The sequence below is a fragment of the Scophthalmus maximus genome, chromosome 3 (assembly GCF_022379125.1).
Source record: "Scophthalmus maximus strain ysfricsl-2021 chromosome 3, ASM2237912v1, whole genome shotgun sequence".
Lineage (NCBI taxonomy): Eukaryota > Metazoa > Chordata > Actinopteri > Pleuronectiformes > Scophthalmidae > Scophthalmus > Scophthalmus maximus.
The window spans coordinates 21388827-21412794 of NC_061517.1; the positions used below are offsets into that span (position 1 = coordinate 21388827).

Below are 23968 nucleotides of genomic sequence, written 5' to 3' on the forward strand. Positions count from 1 at the left end.
ACCAATCGGTGGCGAGCGGCGGGAGGAAGTACAGCATCTCCTTTTTTTTTGCTCCACTACCTCACAGGTGGAGGATACAACGACGCCCCGAAAGGACACACTTGTTCGACTGACAGCAGACAGAGCCGCGGGTCCTGCGACACCTTTGAGACATAAAAACGCTGACTGACACCGAGGAGACCCGCTAGCCCGAAGGTAGGTAGCCCTCCGCGTTAGCTGCGACCACCAGCCACGGGATACACTTCATGTCTGTGTGGCGTCTCTCAGTATAAGCAGCATAATAACTTATGTCTGTGTGTGTCTCTCTCCCTCTCTCTTCCTCTCTGCCTCTGTGTGTTTGTTTCAATACATCCACCATCTGTTTGTCATCCTTGTCCGTCCAACCCTCCCCACAGACACCAGCCTGTGTTCATCTGAGGACAGATACTTACTAGCAGAACTAGCTTGGAACGTGAGTGGAGCGTTCCTGTGGCTATACCTCCACTTTCATGCACGTGTGATCGGATTGGTGAATGTGTCCATGGATCTGTTAATGTGTTCTTTGATCTGTAGACGGTTACATGGGTCTATAAATGTGTAGAAACATCTGTAGATGTGTCCATATGTCTATTAATGTGTAGAAACATCTGTAGATGTGTCCATTTGTCTATTAATGTGTAGGAACATATGTAGATGTGTCCATAGGTCTATTAATGTGTAGACACATCTGTAAATGTGTACATGGATGTGTAAATGTGCGGACGGACGCGTAAGTGTGCAGTATAATTTACTATACTCTATAAACTAAGTTACAGAATTGGAACCTGCTATGATTTCTTAATAATAATAATAATAATAATATATATTTTAACAACAGTAGAGGAAATACACCACTTTAAGAATGAGAGCCTCTTATTTCCTCTTTCATCATATGACTTCTTTTGCGGAATTTGATACTGTCTTCTCGACTGTTCTCCAATTCTCAGCAGAATCAGAATGGCCCAGGGGATTCCAGATGACGTGATGATGAATGCTGCGCTGATAAAAGACCTGGTAGACGTGGCAAAAGATGCGGCGCTTCAGCAGGGTGTCCTAATGCGGATCCAAGAGACTCCAAACTCATCTGAGGTGACCAGCGGAAACACAGGCATATGTTTCAGTTTACCTGCACTGGATAGGATGCTCTACCTAGCGTAATATTAAAGTAGCATGAAGCTAATTGTGCCTGTTACGGAGACCTTTTTTTTGCATGATTTAACGCAAATGCGGGCTTTGACCAAATAAGGGATGGCTGCCTCTGGCAGGAGAACAACTATGTATTTACATGCTTTTTGTGCTTTGAGCCGCAGCCATTGAGAGAGAGAGAGAGAGAGAGAGAGAGAGAGAGAGAGAGAGAGAGAGAGAGAGAGAGCACACATACTTCCATTCCAGTGGGTCGTTGAGCCTTGACTGTGGAAACAGGCCTGCTCGATGTGAAGTCATGTCAGGAATTTGTTCTGCTTTACTCCAAATGCTCACCTAAATCACACGCCTTGCGCAGTGGCCATTGTTATTTTTTTTTTGCGAATACTGATTTGCAGTCAGCCTTCTTTTCTCACATTTTATTATGTGTTTTTCCAGATGGTGACCTACACTTCATTCACACTCTTCCCCACACCTGTGCCAAAAGCTCCGTTCCTCCAGGCTCTGGCTTTACAAACGCACTACAACACCCTGGTTGACAAGATCAGCCAGGACCCAGACTTTCTGCAAGACGCTCTTGCTAGGTAGTATTTGCGCTTGCTATAATGATGGTCTCCTCAGTAGTTTGAAAATACTAAATTGGGTCTCTCTAAATGTGGGTGTGTCCCCATATAACCTCTGATAACATACATCATTGGAAAGTAAGTTATGGTTGAGAAGTTGTTGTCAGTATTTCAACAGTGTGATGTTCTTTGTTTTATAGCACCATTGCAGTGGATGATTTTACTGCGAGGTTGTTCAGGATCCACCAACAGATCCTGAAGGAGGGAAGGTCCCAGGTACGTCATCTTGCTGCTGCCAGAAATATAAATATTTGACGTTTAATTACTTTGTTATCCGTGGTCTTTGGCATCAGAGGCATTGTTGTTTACCCATTAAAACAGAACTTATCCTTCTTGGAATTACCCCGTCCTGTGTAGGGCTGTGTATCGATCGTGCTAGTTCGATACTTTTGAAACGGTGCCACAACCAATACCTTTTACTTTAATAAAAGCACAAACCATACGCCCACATTGCAGGTTTTGGGCTGTAATAAGCACCCCTGACGTTCCACGTTTCCACATTCGATAAAATTATGTAACTATACGGTGTGATGCCATATTGTTAAGATTGATATGAGGAGGCACATTTGAAAACAGGCGTTTGATTGGGCTTCGTCTGAATGGAAATCCAACTGGATTTACCATGACTGAAATGCAAGTATTCCGCTCCATCCTATGGCCTGCAAACTCTTTTTTTTGTTTTGTTTTGTTTTCTAACTCATTTGCATCTGCATCTTTACAAATGGAAATGTAGCAGGATCCCCTATATATTTACTGCATTTGTCTCACTCTCCACCATCTTTGTTTGTGTTGTCTTAGTGCTCATTTCCTACCTGCTTCTATGCCAAGTGGAAGCACTCAAATATTTTCTCGACTAAGCAATAATAGCTTCGTTATAAAATGTCAGAAAATTTATATTTGTGGATTGGTCAAATTTTTTTTTATTGATGGGTGGTGTTTCTTTGCCTTCCTCTCAGTCTATTGTGTTGGGTCTCAATCGGTCTGACTACATGCTGGACCAGGGAGAGGATGGGAAGTCGTCTTTAAAGCAGATCGAGATCAACACTTTTGCTGCTAGTTTTGGGGGTCACTCATCACGCACGACAGATTTACACCGGTAAGTCAGGTCTCAGCTTGTCCCTCACAGATTGTAATCTATTTCGTGTTCGCTTTTTAGCGATTTAGCCAGATTTGTTCCACTTTCAACCTTTTCATCAGGATACAATACTTTCCCTTAGCCTGGAAACCAGAGCAATCAATTCCTGTTATCATTTGCTGTGAATAAAAGAAAAGTGTCCTTCATCTTGCTTGACAGAACAATCCTTAAGGTGGCCGGCCTGCTGGAGGACAGCCAGCGCATCCCAGACAATAACCCTGCTGCTGGTCTGGCTGGGGCAGTTGCCAAAGCCTGGGAGCTCTATGGATCAGAGAGGTGAGAATTAAGCTTTTGGGCAGTTACACATTTTTGTTGTGCTTAAGCATCTTCAATTTGAAATCAAATAATTAACACTACCTTGAAGTACAGAGTCTGTAACTGTAACTTGAGAATGTCCGAAAAACTATAAAGGAGGTAAAAGTCCATTTAACACAGTGCCCTTATTGCAAGGGTTTAAAAGTTATTGAAAAGGTGGCAATGGAATGTTTCTTCAGCAAACCTCCGTTCAGTTTGTGCACAAAAGCTGAGAGTTGCCATTTAGATCGAGGTGGACTTGTCCCTCAACACGAGGAGTGAACAGGCGACCATGAGGGAACGTTCTTAAATGGCAACCAAGGAAAACTAGAAATTGGCAAGTGCGCTGGTATCCGCTCACTTGAGGTGGTTTTTGCCTTTTTCGAAAAAGAGATAATGCACAAAATGCGAGACTACTTTGCCGAATAAGTTCTGACGTAGCGGACAATCATCTTGCATAACTGATCAGCTGTACGTGCTGGAGTCTTCCTCCGAGCTATGGTTACGCGTGACCCGTCGTCTTATTGCCCTTGTTGCCGCTGTGTGCATCAGAATAACAATCAGACAGTGTAACATATTGACAATACTAACTGAATTGAAAGTACTATGATAAGCTGCTCAATTGGAAAGTAACTCCTGCAGACCTCTGTCCATGTTTCCTCTCTCCGTTCACAAGCGTACATCATGTCGTATGCGTAAATTGCCCAGGCAACTGTTTATTTTCTTTTTCGGTTAGCAACCTCTTCTTCTACTGCTCTATTACAGTCGTGTTACATAGGCCTGCGTAGCCTTTAGTGTCATCTTCTGACAAAACTGCTCTTGTGTATTCGCTCCAAACCAGTTGACAGAAACGCACGGAATTTTCTCTGGGTTTTTTTCGTGAACTTTCAAAATTCGCTTGACATTTAGATGGAAACATAGCTAATAAATGTTGTTGCCTTGACAAGCACACATGTCTGTAGCTAACTATAGCCAGATCCCAGGTTTTTATCATCAATGAGCATGACTCCAAATACTTGCTGGACCGTACATCCACTGAATAAATCCTAATGAGACTACAGGGATTGCCTAACGACCGTTGTGACTTTATTACATTTACTTTTGTTTAGATCAAGTGCAGCATAATTGACCATACGTAATCTTGGTGGAATATTTCACACCTCTGCTTTTTTAAATAGCAGCTGTACCATACCAGCAGCATAAACTGACATTAGATGGAATCTAGAAGCCAGTGTATCAAGAACTGTTGATAAAAATGCTTCCTGTTGAATACAACTGCAACAAAGATCAGATGACTGTCCAGAATAATGTTAAATGGTGAAGGTGTTTTACTTGGGTTATTTTTGTCATTACAGAGCAGTCGTCATGTTCTTGGTGGAAGACAACCAAAGGAATGTCTTTGACCAGCGATTTATTGAGTATGAGCTGTGGAAGAGGTAATGTGTTGGTACTGGATAGCTTTAGTTTGAGTAGTAAGCCATGCCCCGATAACTTCAGCCAACATTTGATATGAAATTAATGACATTTTAATGAAAGGTGTATCTACATCACAGTCCTTGATTTCCCCGTTGCCCCGTGGCCATTTGAAATTTCTCTTTGTTCTGGGTGTTTTGTGCCCCTGTGCCTTGATTCACATATGTCCCTCCCTTTAGCTGAAATGGCTTCCTGTATTTCAATTGTGTGCAAAGAGTTTGGCCATCATCCAGTTGGAAGTGAACCTTTGGAAAGCCCACTAGGTAGGTTATTTTCAATGCGTTTCAGAAACGTCCCCACAACAAGAAAGCGGTTTGAAGACGTTTGTAAATCAGGATCCCTTGATCAGGACAAGAGGCTTTTTGTGTAAGTCTGTTTCTGCTAGTTACATTTACCTTAATGAATTGTATTTTATTCAATATAAGATATGTGCCTTCCATACGTAGCAGTAAGAGATAATTATAAGTTTTAATTACTGTGGATTGTTGTCTCTCTACTTTCAGCGATGGCCTAGAGGTTGCTGTGGTGTACTTCAGGAATGGCTACATGCCTCAGAACTACGTTTCTGAACAGGTCTTTCTTTATTCCTAGTTTTTAGTTGGTGACTATGTGAAGTGGAGTCAATATGGTAAACTTCAGTTTTGCTTTTTAGAGCTAAGTTAGTAACAGACATGGAGGAGTAAAAAACCGGCTGCATGTAGGTCTGCCATCTGAAACAACCATGTATCAACCTGTGCAACAGACATGAAGCAGTTATTCCCACGCAGAGTAAAATTGCTTTTGTGGTTATATAATAATAATTTGTCAGGAATGTTGACCAAGAGAAAGCAGGACAAAAAGGAAACCAATGCTGATTGTCTCAAATATAAGATTTCAAAAGGGTCTGTTATAATGTTCACTTAAATGTGAAGAAAGCAATTGTTCTCCTTGACATATAGCTGGGTCATGACATTATTTTTTTTGCAAACAGTGGCCAGTTAAGTAGATTTGATTTATTTATGAAGGACATCAAACTATATGGTACCCTGGAAAACCATATCATGATGTGTGATGTGTCCAGAATCAGAAATGTGTTTTTTATTTTAATTTTGTACTCTAGTATTGGGATGCCCGTCTTCTGATGGAGCGCTCGATGGCTGTGAAATGTCCAGACATCAGCACCCACCTGGCTGGAACCAAGAAGGTCCAGCAGGTGCTCGCAAAGCCTGGAGTTCTGGAGAAGTTCTTCCCCGACCAGCCTCAGGTAGCGGAGCAGATCAGAGCAACGTTCGCTGGCCTCTACACTTTAGACATGGTAAGAGAATCACACATGCTATCTGCCCACTTTCCTGAATTCATCTATTTTTGTACATTTGTCACAATTAAATCTTTTATCAGCTATTAAAAACATCTTTTCCCGATGTGAAAGAGTAATAGCCCCCATCAGTTTCTAAATCAACTAATTACCCAAATTTCATTGATAATGACACTCAGGCTGAACTATTGCCAGACCTGTTCAACTAAACATCACTTGAATAGATCCCGTTTGCCAATGTGAAGGAGACTAAAAGTTCTCAAAATGCTTCACATGATGCCACAAACTAAAGAAGTTTAAAAACAAATGCGAAACAGAGGTCATTTAAATCTTTCAGTCTGGGAAGGATTACAGAGCCATAACTATAAGGCTCTGGGCCTCCAGCGAGCCATGGTGGGAGCCATTATCTACGAATGGAGAAAACCTGGAACAGCGGTGAACCTTACCAGGCGTGGCCAGCCGGCCAAAATCCCTCCAGGGGCGCTTTGACGACTCATCCAGGAAGTCACAAATGAACCCAGATGAACATATAAAGAACTGCAGGTATCACTGGCCTCCATGAATTCTGCTCTCAGTTCATGACCTACAGCTCAAGTGCTGTTGGGTTATGAAGGCTCAACTGAATAAAATACAGGCCTTGAAGTGGCCTCGTCAAAGTCTTGAATCTAATTCAGATGCTGTGGCAAGACATGGTTTTTTCGCAAATGCAGTTGTTGCTACAGAGGTCAGCACGACCAGTTTTTTGAGGGGCAATTACTTTCTCACATGGGTGATTTAGGTTTTTCTGTCTGTAATTCTTTACCTTCAGTAAATGGAACGATCATTTGAAAGCTGCAATTTTTGTCCATTTACATTGTCTTTAAGAAGTTGGATCAGTGGCATTTCACAGAACTGTTCAAAAAACCAGAGATGACTACATCATGTTTATTATTTTTTTGTCAGTGCCTTAGCACCACCATGTGGTGGTCATGTTCATCTTTTGGTCCTGAAAATGTGTACAGAAGGTGTCAAAGTGTACAGAAGATATCAAAGTGAAATATTTGCATTTTTCTCTGCTAATATCGTATTTCCTCTCCTGATTTCCTTTTCCCTATTTCTCTGATGCTGCCACTGCCTTCAGGGCCCAGATGGTGACAAAACTGTAGCGATGGCTTTGGCCGCACCAGACCGGTTTGTCCTGAAGCCTCAGCGAGAAGGAGGAGGTACGATTTCACGACATCTTTGCACTACTTCCATTTCCCCCTCCAAACTCCGTTAAATGACATCGCTGATCACCATCTCCATGAGGTAACATTAACTATGCATAAGTAACTCATACAACCCCACTTCAAAATCACTGAACTATCCCTTTAAACCACTGACTCGTTAGTCACCACTTCTTAAACCATGGCAGTGTGTACCACAATGTACACGCAACACAATCCCATCAAGCTAGTAGGAACTAGCATTCAGTTATTGTCCACAGTTGGCCACAATGATTTTTCAAGAAGAACCCCAAGTCAAGTTTTCTTGACCTTCAAAATCTAGAAGAGGCAAGTGAATACATTTTTGCTCTAGAAAATTACTGGTCAAAACAAGTAAAATAACCAATGCACAAGCTAAGTCAATGAATTAGATTCTCTGTGCAGACAAGTTTAAAGCTGCAGTGTGTAATATTAGAAGAACTTATTAACAGAAAGTCAATATATTGTCCATAACTATGTGTTCATATATGTATAATCACCCGCAACAAAGAACCAATGTTTTTTCGTCAACTTTGAATGAGTTAAATATAGTTACAGGAGGTGGACCCGGCCTCCGTGTAAGTCGCCATGTTTGCTACGTCGTGTTGAATATGGTTGCCCAAAAGGGACAAACAGTAAACGCATATACAGGTTGAATTTTCAGCGCTGCCGGAAAACCGGAAGAGGAATCAGGGTTGCGCCACCGTAAAGTGTCCCCGTCGGTCGACAGTGCAAGCTAACAAATTTGAGATGCCAGAGTTTGGGAAATGGAGGATCATACCTATTATTTAATGGAAGAGAATGCAAGAGCTGACCGGCAACCACAGAACACGAGGGTAACCACTGGCGTGGCGCTGCCCAGATGGAGATCGCCAATGAGGTTTTCAAAGTCACGCCGAGGTGGCTTCTTCCCTGGACAGGTAATCAAACTACCAGTTTACATACAATGTTTCATAGTTTTAACTAGAGCATGGCCGAGGTCCAAAGAACAAACGCAAGTAACTTTGTTCCAGTATCGATGTTGACAAATATATATCTAACTGATGCTATGAGAGCTAATTAGCAGAACATCATATTGCATGTGTAAAGCTAGAACAAATTAACATGACCTGCTCTATTTGCATCTCAAAGCCATGGATATATGTAGCACCTTTGTTTGCGTTCAAATTTTATCTGGGGAATGGGGGAAGGAAACCATCAGACAAAGGGTCACAGAAACCTAATTATCGTGCAGAACAACACAAGGTTGCGAGACCTGTTTACAGTCGCTTTACATTATGCAAAGGAGATGCAATTTCCTTGACAAACAAAGGACCATCTTCTATCATTTTGCATACGGTGTGTTATCATCAGTTTTGACTTCACTGTTGTTGTGCATTGTTGTAAAAAAAAATTTACACACATTACATCATGTTCTGCATCCACAGAATTGGTGGAGCATTAAAGAGAGCACCATCCATTGATCGACTTTTGGCAACACTCACTGCAGGCAAACATTTGTGTGTTTTATACTTGAGGCATTCCCATCACTTAGACCTTTTTACAAAAACTGTTTAATGTGAGTTTCTTTTGGGATGAACAACTGATACTATTTTAATGGTTGATAGTTAATTACAGATTCAGACAAGAGGACCCTTCGTCTGGATGACCCCTACAAGAGGGGTCGATGTCGTCACTAGTCTGTAGAGGTCTATTGTATGTGATTTATTGTAGCATATTTCCTTACCCTGCAACTCATACTCTAGGTGAAATATTACCATAAACGTTTCACAAAAAAACATGAAAACTATAAAATAGTGTGTATAAATGTGCAATGGCTCAGAATGTTTTCTAGGGATAAGCTTTTCCATGAGCTGCAGATTTGGATAGATCCTGATGTGAAGATTAAAGGATGGGCAAATGTATTTCTGTAATAATAAAGAAATCTATATCCCAAGTTACTTTGTCTGTCAATTTGTACATTCAATGTTTGATTTCAAGATTATGCTGTTTGTTGTAATGAAAGGCGGGGGTTTGCAACTTCACCACCAGATGCCGCCAGAATTCACACACTAGCTTTAAATTGGAAGTCTCAGGTCTTGATTGTTTTATATTCTCACGGATTAGTTTTTTGTCGCTGTGAATAATCATCTGTCAATTGCAGTGTACCTTAAAGGGATAGTTCAGTGATTTTGAAGTGGGGATGTATGAGGTGTAGTTAATATGTTACCTTATGGCAATGGTGATCAGCGCTGTCATTTTATGGAGTTTGGAGGAGAAGTGGATAAAGCGAAAGTCGGAGTTCCACTGTTGCAGAGGGGACCACCGAAAATGCTTACCTTACAATCGTAGCGTACAATCCGTTCAATTGTACGCTAAAGGATGTATTTTTTTCACTGCTTTAGTTTGCCACCGGACAGTTTGCACTTTTTTTTCAAGCGTACTTCGGCCATGTATTACTACACCAACTCGCCCCAGTGCAGAGAATCAGCTGGTTGACTCAGAGCTACCGCGGTTGATTCAAGAGACACGAGAAAACAAAAATTTGTGCTTGTGAAAGCGATGAAGACATGCCATTCACCTTGGACGTAAGAGGATACCTTTATGAGCACGAACAGTTCATTTGCTGAGTGATACGCTGGTTCTCTCCACCGGCGCGAGCTGGCACATTAATACATGTCCGAAGTACGCCTGAAAAAAAAAAGTGCAAAAATAAACGACTGTCTGGCGGCACACTAAAGCAGTGAAATAATCCGTTATTTAACATACAATTGAACAGATTTTTTTTTTTTAGGTAAGCATGTGAAAAAAAATGTGTTCTCAGCGTCTCCTACTGTCAAACACCAGTCCCAATTTGAACTGTCACAGACAAGTGGAGGGCTCCTTGATGTTTCCCTTTAACTGGCCCATGAGAATTCTCTATATGTTCATTTTCTTCATGGCTTGTCGACACATCATTATGATGCTGTTTTCCCAGGTAACAACATCTATGGATCAGAGATCTGCGAGGTCCTGGAGGGAATGAAGGAGGGTACAGAGAGAATGGCCTATATTCTGATGGATAAAATCCTCCCCACCCCCTCAAAGAACTACCTGCTGATACGAGACGCTCCCCTCCAGATCAGCAACTGTCTCAGTGAACTGGGAGCGTTTGGAGCTTATGTCAGGTATGTATTCACTATTTCACTGGTATGAAATACGTCGTGTGCATGGATTGGTTTCAGATTGGACTTTTTAATGAAACCGTTTGTTCTTTCATTTATCCAATTCAACATCAACTGCTGCTTATTATGGCGGAGCATGTGCTGCTAAGATACAGTAGATAGAGCTTCTTAAAGGATAAAAGTATAATACTGAATATGTATTTTGATATTTCACTCACTGCCAATAAGTACAGTGAAGACTCTTGGTCTCTGTAACCCTTCTCTGCAGTATTAGCCAAGACCAAGTCCATAATGCTTGTTCTGAAAAGTTCAACCAAAGCTAATGATCTGACTGAAGCATTAGTTGTCTAATAATTTACGAATGACGTTGACATGATATGACAGTGGACATTATTAACATTTCATCTTTAAGGCTGCACCAGTTGATGGCAGAAGCTTTCAGTAAGAATCTCAGATTGCAGCCATTTCTATACGTTTTGGTCAGGAATACACTAAATCTGCATTATATTCCCTTATATGCATGAGACCTTAAATAACAACATGCCTCAGGTTAAAAACCTTTTATCAATAATGGTTTTATAAGTTAACTAACATCAGCTACGTTAGCAAAATCCTCTATTTCCCACTGTCTCTACACTGCATGAATACTACTAATCTAAAACACGTTCTTCTACATTTACACATTGTAGGTTTGAGAATTAAACCCAATACTTGTTTCTTTTGGAAAAGGTGAAGTCAAGTTTACACATTTATTTACTCATTCATAGTCTTTACGAGAAAATATATTCCTGGAATTTGCAGTTTTACGCATGAAACTTACCGTTTGCAGTGTATAAGTGTGTTTATTTCCTTAAGTTTATTTAACCTTCACACGTGTGTAAGATGACACCCACACATGTTCACAGCTGCTGAGGACAGAATTAACATTAAAATGAGAGTTTATGAGAAAATGACAAATATCATCTATGATGTAACCATGAAATACAGTGATGTTATATTGTACCACACACAATAATCAGGCTCAACATGTTAAACAAACACAGTCTGAGCCAGAGCACGTGGGGGTTAAATGCATTTCTACAAGGGCACCTCAGATGTGGAAACCTCATTCTTGAACTTGACCTATCATCAGATGATAAAAATGGTGAAATATAAAGTGTATTTTGTCTTTGTGATATAATTTCTCTCCGTTTGTTTACAGACGAGGTAAAGACACGGTGATGAATGAGTGTGTGGGCCACCTGCTCAGGACCAAGGGTTCCGAGCACTCGGACGGAGGTGTGGCCGCGGGAGTGGCTGTGCTGGACAATCCTCTCCTCTTCTGAGGGTTCACACTTTTTTCCCCGCTGGGCTTTCAACAGAAAGGAAAAAATGCACAAATGGTAAAACGGCAAAATCAAGGTTGAACTTTTCGAGTCGCCCTGTAACGGTACAGTATGAAAATACTGTCCCACATACATATCATGAATCATTGTCTGAAAGGGGATTTATCAGTTTTTTACCAAGTATGTTGAAATTGCGTGTGTGCTGCTCTCAAATAACACTGAAGGACCAAAGAAATGTATCAGATTTGAGGTCAATAAGAGATTATTAGTATTTTGGGGTTTGCAGAAAGTTGAGTCGAGGAGGCCCGATATGTCCTACATAATTCCCCCCCTTTTGAGGATCTTCTAATTCTCAAAACACTGCTTCATTAATCATCATTAAACATATGAGTACATAAACAATAATCCATTAAACATTAAACCATATTACTGAATTCCGCAGTTCTTCAAACATATATAACTGTAATGAAAGGGAGAATTTGAACATAACATGTTCAGTTCAGTAACACGTTTGAATTCCTTAATTCTCAATAAATGCTGACAACTTCATTTATTTCAAATGAAGACAGGGCCTTTTTAGGTGCAAAATTTCCTTCTTTTATTGTCTATGATTAAAAAAAACCCACTAACAACACAGGGTGTGATACTACTCCACATTTACAACCTTCAATGCTCTCTTTTTTTTTTCTTCCTCAGACCCTTCGAGAACGTGATCCATGATTAAACATTTTCATATTTTAAAAAAATGAGCCAGACCATAATCACTCTTCTTTTCTGCAGCATCTCTCTCACAGCCAGCAGTTTCACATTAGCAACACGGTGAACTGAGGCCGCCATCTTGTGGCTCTTATGTGTCACTACAACATTTCAGTTCTTTTGGGTCCTTCCAATCCTGTGTAGGCTTCTGGGTTACTGGCGGGTGTGTCAAAAACAACAACACATATTACATGTTACATCATTTTTCAGTACAGTTCACCACAACTGCAGCTTCCAAACAGCCCTCTGACCGTTTTATTGTAGGAAAGCCCAGGTTAACAGGGAAACACTCTGGACCACTGATTTAAGAATTAAAGAAATGAAAGTGTCCTTAAAAAAATGGCTTGTTTTTGCTGTTAGTTTGATTTTACTATTTTCTTTTTATCACTTCAACTATGCTGAATACTGTGTTTTTGAAACAGACCACTTCAAACATTGTGACGTTTTGCTGTGATTTTTTTTACCCTGGGATACATAAACAAAAGCAGTGGCTAAAATGACCCCAAACATTTTATGTTGATTGGTGCTTTAACAGCCACCACATCTGAGTTGTAGAGTTGAAATTTAGTTATGCAGAAAGTAATGATGCTACTGCTGTATAATTACTTCTATAATCTGTCACAATAATAACAGTGAGTATATTTTAAAAATCAAATCAGCAGCTTTTGCTCACAGGAGATGTTGCTCGTCAGTGACAGTGGATTAAAACTGGGTCATTTGAATTAATTAGAATCAATAGTATTTCTAGGTGAAAGAAAAAGTTTAATATCTCATGCAAATTTCAAATTGACACTCCTCTGCTGGGCTTCACATACTGTGGATCATTTATAAGTAATTTACACACATCTTATTGTGACCTCCCATTATGAATTCTAGGCTATATACTGTGACTGTAACACATGAAGAGAAATTATTAATATATGATGAAGATGATTAATAAAAACACACTGTCTTGTCTTTGATGCTTTGCATGAATTATTATTAGTATTCTCTGCCCAGAAAACAGACTCCACATGTCTAGAAACAGTGTTGAATTGGCTTGACTCCTCCTTCCTCCAGCAGCCTATTACAGCAAAGTACAACGATGACTACATCAGTTGTGGGTTTCTTAGTAACAAATACCAGTAAGAACAGTTCCCAATAAGTATATTTCAGACACTGAGACACTACAGTCTTCACGACTCGACAGTCTGACATTAAACGTTACAGTGACCATTATGAATTCAAATGTGATTCAGCAATTATTTAGTTGTAGAGTAAATTCTAGTGTGTCAGACCCTTTGGACCAAAGAATATCAACGTTCAGTCAAAAAAATAAACCATTTACCTGTTAATTTCTTTCTTTCTTTATTTCATTACCTGAGCATAAAGTAACTTAAGTGGAATGGAATCATTTAGAGTCCTGTTCGCCAGACTCTGCTAAAATGGAATAATTGATGGAGTGGATGCTGAATCAGGAAGACGGAAACCGAAAGTATTTATTCTAAGAGTTCAATATTGAGGAGACTTCCGGTTCGCCACACAGATCAACAGGTTCACAGCGTTCCGTGGACCCAAGATAGTCTCCCCATCCCCGGTCTCTGTAGTGTATTTAGTTTAAAGTAATGTCGTCATCTCCCCGCGACTATGAGGCCTCGAGGGAGACGTCCGCTGCTCAATGATTGTTTTGGCTTGCCATAGATGACTTGACCTCGCTTGTTGCCGGAGAAGAATCCTCCAAAGAGTTTTCTCAGGAAGGATGGACGGAAATTCCTTAACACTAAGATCACACTAAAGGTTCTCCACTGTGAGTCAAAGTGGTGATTCAAAAGTAGAAATATCCTAATCTGAAAAAAATGTCTTTAAATAAATGTGAACGCAGCATTTTGCCTCTGTAGTTGGTTGGTTTTGTGCACAGGGGTGTATTATTTCCATTATGGATTCAGCTCCAGGGGCCGGCCGTAAATATTACGCCTGGTCAGTCCAAATCTAACTTGTTCAAACTTTTTTTGTTAAATGATTCAAAACTAAATTACATTGCAAATAATACCATGACAATAAGTGTCATAACATGTCACTCTATTAAATATCTTAATAATGATAAAGGCGACTACTCGTCTTTATCATTATCATTATTATTAGCTATCACATAATATATTTAATTTATATGACAAGTAATCCTGCTACGTAGGCCCATGGTGTTTCTTACCTTGAACCTGTTTGCTCCCAGTGGGCAGATGCAAGTAAAAGAGCAATGCAAAAGGGAGTTTTGTGTCTTGCTGCTGCAGGTAGTTTCAAAAATTACATTTCATTTGCCACCGTGTGTGACATAATGTGCATTTCCCTGCGTAGCCTGTTTTGCCCCTTAACAGCATATTTCTATGGCCATGCTGTGTGAAATAATTCTGGACATAGTCAGCATTTTTCTGAATTCATATGTCAGTCATGGTGGTCAGGTTCTCTGGCACCATTTACTCTCTCAGAAGGGTAACTATCGTAAACTAAGTTTTTTTTTTTTGATCTTTCAGTTGGATCAGTGTCTGTTCTGAAGCTCTTATGGTTCTGCTGTCAGAGGTGACTTTTTCCCCCCAACTCCTGATAATGAAAGGCCTTGTGTGGGGGCACCACTTTTGACCCTTCTTACCTTTTCTCTCAACTAATTAACGGCCACGCGAGACGCTCCTGTGGAATTCACATTTCAGACTTAATCCCCCCCCCCCAAATAATTTCAAAAATGTCCTACGGTGTCTGATTTAGATCATTTAATTGATCGGTCAAACCCAGAGCCGTTTAATTTGAGTCGCGACAACGGAAGTCCCAAATGGTTGCACGTCAATTGACTCATGTAGACTTCATGTAGTTCCCGGAAGTTCTTGACGCACAATTCAAATCCATTATTCAGAGCGACAGAAGTGCAAAGTAAAATCATTTCTTTCTAAAATGCCTCATTGCGCATGTTGATTGGATTCAGACGTGCTGATAATATACGATCTGATTATTTATTCCCACGACTTCCATTGTTACAATCAGCAACAGGGCTGTGGCAGGAGTTCCCGCGGTGACAGAAACGCCGCCGAGCTGCATTGCGGGTTCAGTTGCGTGTGGGGGTAGGAGCTGAGAAAAGGCACGGCGAGGTTGCCAATCAACAAAAGTGATGCAACTTCGGTGGAAATCTGAGTCGCCTCTGCCGACACGACGTGTCGCTTCACGTTGGCTCCTTCGGGGGAAAACGACTCGCCCGCCAACCACACGGGACTCGAGGCCAGCGTCCCGGAGTCTCCGCTGCCCATGGTGACAGGAAAGGGGGAGGAAAATGGGGGGGGGGGGAGCTCTGGTCAGACTTTGTTAATCGAAAGCCTCGAGTCACGATTCGTGCAGGAGGCCTCGGTCCAGTTCTGCCCCATCCGGCTTTTAGCGGTTTTGTGGCCGGTCCACATTTCAGAAACAGTCATTCGAAAGGGTGGAGAGATTTCACCGAAGCTCAACCATCAATCAAGGATCTGCCGCTGTCAAAACAATACCAGGGAAAAATTCCTTTCTCCTGAGCAGTCTAACACGTTCACCTCAGTGAGGCAGCCTGAATCTCTGGCTGTTCTATCCAGACATGAACCTCGGACCACGGCCGAGTCAGACTCCCTTCACACCAGCGAGAAAAAGTACTCCGGGACGTTCGGTGGCGTCTGCGTCTCGCCAAAAGTCACAAGAACGCCCTTTCATTTACTTCACACGTTGGCGCGCGCGTATTGTTAGGACACCGGGGGAGTGCAGTGTGGAATTTGGTGTGCGATTTGGGGGGGGGTGGACACGTTCAGTACTGACAAAACTTTGAAGGGCTCAGAGCGATCTGCTGAGTGACCGGAAGCTGGGCGGGTGAGCGCCGGGGGTCAAGGGGGCAAGGCCCTGTGACATCACAGTTCTGCAGAGGTCCTGGGGCAGCGTGAACCAAAAGCAGCTGCTGAATCCCGGCTGCGTATTTGTCGGTTCACTGGCCGTACTTACAGAGCCCCTATACCTTATTTATTATGACAAAGGCCAGGGAATCTCAATTTCGACAATATGGGCCTTGTAAGAACAAGGGGGGGGAACAGCGCCCTGACATCTGTGCAGTGGTGGTGCGGGTCAGCGTCTCTTCCCAGGCCAGCCTGAGGCCTGAGTTCGGCTTGTCCACTTCTACGGCTGCGGTGTGTCCTCTTCCCCAGCATCACGCGCTATTTCGGATTCACAACGAAAAACTGCCAAACGCTCGACTCCATAATCGTGGCGGTCGTGTCAGATTACTAATATGCGCCTCTCGTATTGCTCGATGACGCGACTCTTTCATGGCGGACGCACTGCGCAGGACCCTAATCTTCCTTTGAGCCCTTTTTGAAAAAAGCTGCAGGCAAAGACCACAAGACGGAAAAATTGGCCCGCGTTCAAATGGCCACGGCACTTGTTCACAACAATTTGAAAACCCATTTTCAATACCCGTATTCTCTTTTCCTTTGTTTGCTTTTTGGTTTCTGAATTTAAAATTTGAATGCACTAAAAAGAAGTCGCATTTGCCACACACCTCAACATTTGAGTTCCAGTACTAACACAATCGGGACTTAGAACGCAACATAACAAATCTGTCACGCAGTAGAGCCAAGAGCAACTGTCTCTATAAATGTAACCAAGGACCACTAAATTGCACACACTCATTGATTTCAGTCCCTAAAATATGCCAGTTATTTTTTTCTATCAAGATCCATGAATTATTCCCTTGGAAATAAGAGAAAATTAATATATATATCCCAATTTCTGCATCTGCTGCTTTGTCCTGATCTCTCCCTAAATGAAATGGGTTGTTTCTTATGTTTGGGCCTAATAAGATCAATAAAAACGTGGGGTAGAGATTATTATTATTATTATTATTATTATTATTAGAGAAAGAGGAAAGAAGAGCTTGATAGGCAAGAAGATCCTCAGGGCACTTGGATGTGCGCCACTGTCTTTCAGCTGCTCGCACGGAGGTTCTTGGAGATCCGGATTTTTAAAAGCCTGGGACGTTTCTTTTTCGGCAAAGTTCCCATAAGATATGACATTGCTTAACTCTTTTTGGGCACAGGAATTGCTTTCTTGTCGGGGCCAATCAGAGTAGAGAACAGATTCATCCTGCAAAGAACCGTTCGGTATATAAGAGGCTACGATTCTGCGTCGGGTCAACTGCACCGTCCCATTTTGACTTTTTAACTGTTCAAAAGGTAAGAATCTGTCACCTCTCTCCTACTGCTGTCTGTAACGCTGTCGTACTGTAACTGTCTGAGATGCATCATTTGTATTGGAATTTAAAAGGAAAGGTAATATTTCTTCACACTGTGCACACAAATGTATTATCTTGTGCACAAACACAATATGTATAAAAATGTCCTCCTCCTCATGGAATGATTTAACACTCAACAGCCTCTTTATGTGGACAAATCAAATTATCATAATCAGGTATTATATCAATTGCCAACCGCAGTATTATAAATGATGTATAATGATTATTTTGAAGCCCTCTTTGCTGTTTCCTTTGCTTCCTGTTTCAACAAAAAATAAATGTCAGAGAAGAAAGTCCACAACAAAGACCAGCTTCCGAGCTGAGATGGATCCGCGTGTGGTGAAGTGGGGACTATGTGAGTATCAAACCGAATCTCACGCACTCATGATAGATATTAAACCACTAAATGTCTATTTTTTTTCAATGTTTTATCCTCTGAGAAAGAAAAACGCGATCTGCCCCTTTTTTTTGGATCCACACTGAAATTTGATGGATTCTTTCTTGACCCATGTCCCTTCCTTCCATCCAAGCAGACCGTCTCCTCTGAATTTGTTGTTCAGTGAGTGTCTACAATTTGGTTTGAGTCCTTGTGGAACGGACCTCCTTGATCCTTCCCCTTTACAGTTCCTGTGGTCTGGTGCAGTGATGAATCATGCGTTTGATTTTTTTCTCTACATGGTGGAATGGGGAGTTGCCATACTTCACTAGAATTGGGGATTTTTTCAGTGCAAACCCCACAGAGTTCTCGACTGTGTTTAATTTGCAGACTTGAAAATCCTTCGCTTGATGGACTAATTACACACTGCTATTATACTGTGTACAGTAAAATGTGTAAACTGTACAATTATTCATATTGCAGATGTCTGAATAAATGAGCAGTTGTAACTTTGTAACTACAGATCGTTATCAATGCACAATGTCCAAGATGAACTGAATATTCAAATTTGATCTCAACGTAAACCGTGTGTCAAAAATGTTTTTAATAAGCACTAGGCCAACTCATTAATGTGTGATCGCCAATCAAAAATCTTGCTCGATATGTTTAGACAAGAACGACAATGTAATATTGTTCTATATTTGTGTTTTCTCCTCTCCCAAGGTCAAGAAGGTTTAAAATCCTTTGACATGAGTTTTTTTTCCGTTTCTCCAGTTGTGGTCAGTGTGCTGCTGCTCACACTGCACCAGAGTCAGGCTTCTCCCTTCAACCTGAAGAAAGAACTGTCTGATTGTCTGGAGGACGCAGACTACGATAACTTGCTGCAAACCGCGCGGAGCGGCCTCCCGCTCCATGACACACAAGGTCGTCATGTTGCCATTGTTGGAGCGGGCATGGCCGGACTGACGGCTGCAAAGCTGCTGCGAGAAGCAGGACACCAGGTACGTGCAGCAGGTTGCTGCTGTATTTATGTAGTTGACAACTGGGGGGACACAGAAGCACTAAACAGCTCATTTGAACACCTCACTTGTCTTAGCAAAAAGATTATTCATCAACTCCACACTGTACAGAACCGAGCTGCAGGTTTCTGGCCGCATTACTCCTGTTTTAGTTTCTTTACACTCCCAGTGTTTTCGAACTGATCACTTTTAATCCTCAGGGGCTTTCTGCCAATCACACTTTGAGTACAGTACGAGCCACCCAGGGATTTTGGATCCTTTAATATTAGCGTCAACCGAACAAACAAACCCAACTAATCGCATTGACTTCCTTGCCGGAGTTAAAGAGTATCCCTTCTGTCATCAAATCAGGAATCCAACACTTGTGGCTAACCACATTATTCATCTGTCTGAACAAGGTCCCCATATTAGAAGTTAGTGATCGTGTGTAGACCTACAGGAATGAGAGCGAGGGCTGGTGCGCCGCATTCACAGTAGTGTTTACATTTATAAACATACCAATAACATAAGTAGGAATTACATTTCATTAAAATTGAATGTTCTGCAGACGACACAAAGTTATACATGTCATTTTCCCCTTTCTCTTCGATTCATTGACATGAATAAACTCGAATAGGGCAGTCATTTTGAATCATTTAAACTAAATGACATAGAAGTCATTGACTTGTACAGCAAAGTACATGTTGACTTTGAACAAACTATTGTTCAATGTTGTCTACCGACAATAAGAAACACAAACAAAACCGAACTACTAACATAAACTTCATCTTTTATTATCAAATCAGGAATCAGACACTTGGCTAACCACATTATTTATCCGTCTGAACAAGGTCACCATTTTAGAAGCTAGTGATCGTGTGGGAGGACGTGTGGAGACCTACAGGAATGAGAGCGCGGGCTGGTACGCCGAATTGGGAGCAATGAGGATCCCAAGTTCTCACGAGTGAGTAAAAATATCTTTAATTAATGAATTCATTTCTTTTAATGAATGTCTGCTCTGCTGCATTACCTACATGACATGCTCTCGTTAGCAATAATGTCCGAGTGAGCCCGTGTGAGAATACAGCTGAGGAATCTGTGGAGGATTCAAAGTGAGCGAGCGGGTGCCTCCTGCTCCTCTACCCAGACGCCACAGAATGTGAATTTTTTTTCTTTCTTTTGGGCGGGAATGAGTCTGTCTCTGATCTTTCTCTTGCTTCGTTTTGCCGTGTGAGAACAGCTAACTCTGGAAAACGTCCGGCTACAATTCTGTGGACATTTTCCAGAGTTTGTGTCTGAAAAAACGCTTCCGACAGGTAATGTTTTGGGAGTGCACGGTGCAAATATACCGTCTGTGTATTGGCCAAATACAAACAGTCTTCCACTCCACTCACCAATTTGCGTGACTGAGCTAAAATGACCGAATAGGCATGGACATGCAACACACCAAGTGTCTAGCTCAAGAGGACACGACAATCGCCATCTTAGCTCAAATTTCAGGAATTACCCAGTCAAGAGCTCATGCCCTTGTGTCTCAACAGAATCGTGCTCTGGTTTGCTGAACTATTTGGACTCGGGCTCAATGATTTCATCATGCATGACCCAAACACTTTTTACCTGGTCAATGGGCAACGAGAACGGACAAGTGCAGTGGATGCAAACCCTGATATCCTGAAGTATAAACTGCTGGAAAATGAGATGGGGAGGTCGGCCGACGAGCTGCTAAATAAGGCTCTGCAGAAGGTATAGTAGAAAGAGACGATGAGGGAGGGAGGGCGACACAGAACCTGGACTGATAACTAGAATCCTGCTGCTTTAGCAAAACTTCACATGAAGTCTATGGTCACGGAAGAAAACTGCAAAACTTCCCACATATTGAAGCTCAGTTTGTGACTACTCTCACTATCATGTCTATGTCACTTTTCTTTTATGTAGGTGAGAGATGAAGTGATGAATAACGGCTGTTTGGCTGCGCTGAGAAAATATGACCGTTATTCTGTGAAGGTAAAGCACAATGTGATCTCATGGAAAACTGTAAAGTGAGAATACTGTGTGTTGAATAAATTGATTGTGTAAATCACTGTTGATCTTAGAGCATTACAAAGAGCATGGATTACCCATTCACAACTGTCGACCAACATGGAACCTTATTTCACAGGAGTATCTGAAAGAAGAAGGAGGTCTGAGTTCCGAAGCGGTGAGAATGATTGGAGACCTGCTTAACGAACAGAGTCTAATGTTCACGGCACTGAGTGAGATGATCTACCAACAGACTGAAATCGGTGACGAAGTCAAGTGAGAACTGAATTACAATTATAAATATTTGACTTAGGCATAATGTTTCTATCACAGTAAAATTAAGTAAAGTAACATTTTTCACAGTAGTGTTTACATTTATAAACATACCAATTACATAAGTGGGAATTACATTTCATTAAAATTTAATTTTCTTAACTTCTTTGCAGACGACACAACGTTGTACATGTAATTTTCCCCTTTCTCTTCGATTCATTGACCGAATTGCTTGCTACAAGAATTCATGCAAAGAAATTCATTTTTATTTCTGTTTTGAAGGTACTCTGAAATAACAGGTGGTTCAGATCTTCTTCCCAGTGCTTTTGAGAAACACCTCAAAGACCTCAACGTGGACATTCACCTCAACTCCAAGGTCAAGCGTATCAGCCGTTCATCTACAGGAGTTACTGTATCATACCAGAAAGAGTCCTCTTTGATGCACCTTGAGGCAGACGTCGTCCTGGTAACAACCACAACCAAAGCAGCCCTTTTCATGGACTTCGATCCACCACTCTCCATTAAAAAGATGGAGGCCCTGACGACAGTCCACTATGAAAGCTCCACTAAAGTCCTCCTTACCTTCAGTGAAAAGTTCTGGGAGGCAGACGGCATCCAAGGAGGAAAGAGCATCACCGGCGGGCCATCTCGTTACATTTATTACCCCAGTCACAGTTTCCCAAACGAGAAAATCGGCGTCCTCCTGGCCTCCTATACCTGCTCTGATGACTCCCTTCTCTTCCTTGGAGCAAGTGACGAAGACGTCAAAGAGTTGGTTCTCAGAGATTTGGCGCTGATCCATGGCAAGGACGTTAGTTCTCTCTGCACAGGGGTGGTGGTGAAGAAGTGGAGCTTGGATCCTTACAGCCTGGGCGCCTTCACCCTCTTGACACCCTACCAACATTTAGAGTATTCTAAGGAGCTATTTAAAAGAGAAGGCAGGGTGCACTTTGCTGGTGAACACACAGGCTTCCCTCATGCCTGGATCGAGACGTCAATGAAAACTGCAATCAGAGCTGCTATTAACATCAACAAATTCCTGCTCGAAAAATCTGAAGAAACCCAAAACCGAGACGAGCTCTAGGCTATCAAATCAGGATCAATCAGCATCATCATAGTATTACATGTTAGTGTCAATGTCCAGTGATGCATCTTGTGATTATTTTCATTTTTCATCCATAGATTATTTTCACAATTAGTTGATTATTTACCAAGTAGAACAAAATGCTCATCACAACTTTACAAAACACATTGTTTGATTTGTCTTACCAACGCTCCAAAATCCAACAATATTTTATTATTATAAATAACAATTTAGTTAGAAACAGCAAAGTTTACCCTGAAAAATCTCAATGGATCATTTAACAAAATAGTTCAATATTGTTTCATTACAGTAACATAAAATAGGTCATTGTCATTTATAAACCTGACCTTCAGAAATTTAAAGACAATTAATCTTGCGTCTCTCTGATCACACTGCAAAATCACTTTTTCTCTAGCTCTATCAATTGCAAACCTTTATTTTACATCTGTCAGGATATTTAACCTTTTCACAAGTCACTCAGTCAGGATACAAACATGACAAAAAAAATAACCTAACTGAACCCGAAGACATGTCAAGACTTGTCCAAATGCAGAATTGACCAATGCGCACACACGTACGCAAACACACAAACCCACACACACTTGTTTGTTGTGTAAAATATGTGTTGAAAGAGAAAGGTATAAAAGATATAGTGTGTGAGCAGCCCAACATTGCAAAAAGGAAGAAATCTTTAGGAACGAGAGGGATTGGCCTATGGAGAATAACCACCACAAAGATGAATGTAGATTGTAATTTGGATTTCAAGAGTTTTTTGCTCACTCTGCTGAAATGGAGTAACGACTTTGAATGGATTTTTGGACCGTGGACGGGGTTGTGATTTCATCTAAGAGACTTGTGGAACGGTGGAACTGGCCAGGAGACCTGAGCTTCTCCCTCTCCCTCTCAAATCATCTATAATACCTTCAGCTCTTTCTGCTTAGCAATTTAATACCAAATGAATGTTCTTCAATGATTTCAATTTCACATATATTTTGAATTTAAACTGATTGAGCTGTATGCTTGTCCTCGCTAAAGCTTTTAATAAATATCTAAACTGCAGTTAAAGTAGAAGTTGTGGACATTGCATTATTGTATCTTTCATGGTAGTAAAAAGTTTGAAGTTTGTGCTTTTCAACATCTTAAAAGGTTTTTATAGGTTCCTCTAGCCTAATAAATGAACACTTATTTGGGTCTTAGTTCTAGCCACTAACTATCCTTGCACCATACCAAGTGGCAACATCATTAAGAGGAGAGCTGCCATTATTAGGCGTGGCTGGTATTAGTCACTGGCCAGGGACTACTCAGTCGGTTGCATTAGGTTGCAGGGTAGATGTAAGGAGGTAGGCATTTAGAGGCAAGGTGTATCACTTCCAGCTTTAACAGTCCTTAATTTGGTTTATACTCAATGGGTCTAGGGACCGGACCCTTCTAGACAGAGAGCCTGACCAGTACCACCTCTATAGGGGTTATGCATAGGTCCTTTGTAGGGTCTGTATATTCTCATGTTTTATCTAATTCCATAACAATT

At 41.3% G+C, this 23968-nt stretch overlaps 2 protein-coding genes and 1 long non-coding RNA gene across 4 annotated transcripts; all 3 read left to right on the plus strand.

Annotated features, from left to right (window-relative positions):
• The first annotated feature begins 25 nt into the window (after nt 1-25).
• LOC118316661 (glutathione synthetase) lies at nt 26-13384 on the plus strand. Of its 2 annotated transcripts, none has more exons than XM_035644714.2 (14): nt 26-195; nt 396-451; nt 966-1107; nt 1600-1745; nt 1925-2000; nt 2741-2880; nt 3079-3195; nt 4569-4649; nt 4975-5052; nt 5190-5259; nt 5786-5980; nt 7101-7182; nt 10160-10349; nt 11548-13384. In XM_035644714.2, exons 3-14 carry the CDS (start codon nt 976-978, stop codon nt 11669-11671), a joined length of 1431 nt encoding a protein of 476 aa, XP_035500607.1. In that variant the 5' UTR covers nt 26-195; nt 396-451; nt 966-975; the 3' UTR covers nt 11672-13384. The 2 variants fall into 2 exon arrangements, with proteins under 2 accessions (XP_035500607.1, XP_035500608.1); XM_035644715.2 differs by having other exon boundaries at nt 969-1107.
• LOC118316663 lies at nt 7189-9139 on the plus strand. Its single transcript, XR_004795241.2, has 2 exons — nt 7189-8123; nt 8631-9139. It is a non-coding gene; the product is annotated as an uncharacterized LOC118316663 (long non-coding RNA).
• Nucleotides 13385-17536: 4152 nt separating the features above from the next.
• On the plus strand, nt 17537-23505 carry LOC118316658 (L-amino-acid oxidase-like). The gene is made up of 8 exons (XM_047331274.1): nt 17537-17631; nt 17976-18045; nt 18841-19067; nt 19916-20028; nt 20606-20807; nt 21000-21068; nt 21223-21359; nt 21639-23505. The coding sequence occupies exons 2-8, from the start codon at nt 18015-18017 to the stop codon at nt 22438-22440; spliced, it is 1581 nt and encodes a 526-aa protein (XP_047187230.1). The 5' UTR covers nt 17537-17631; nt 17976-18014; the 3' UTR covers nt 22441-23505.
• The last annotated feature ends 463 nt before the right edge of the window (nt 23506-23968 follow it).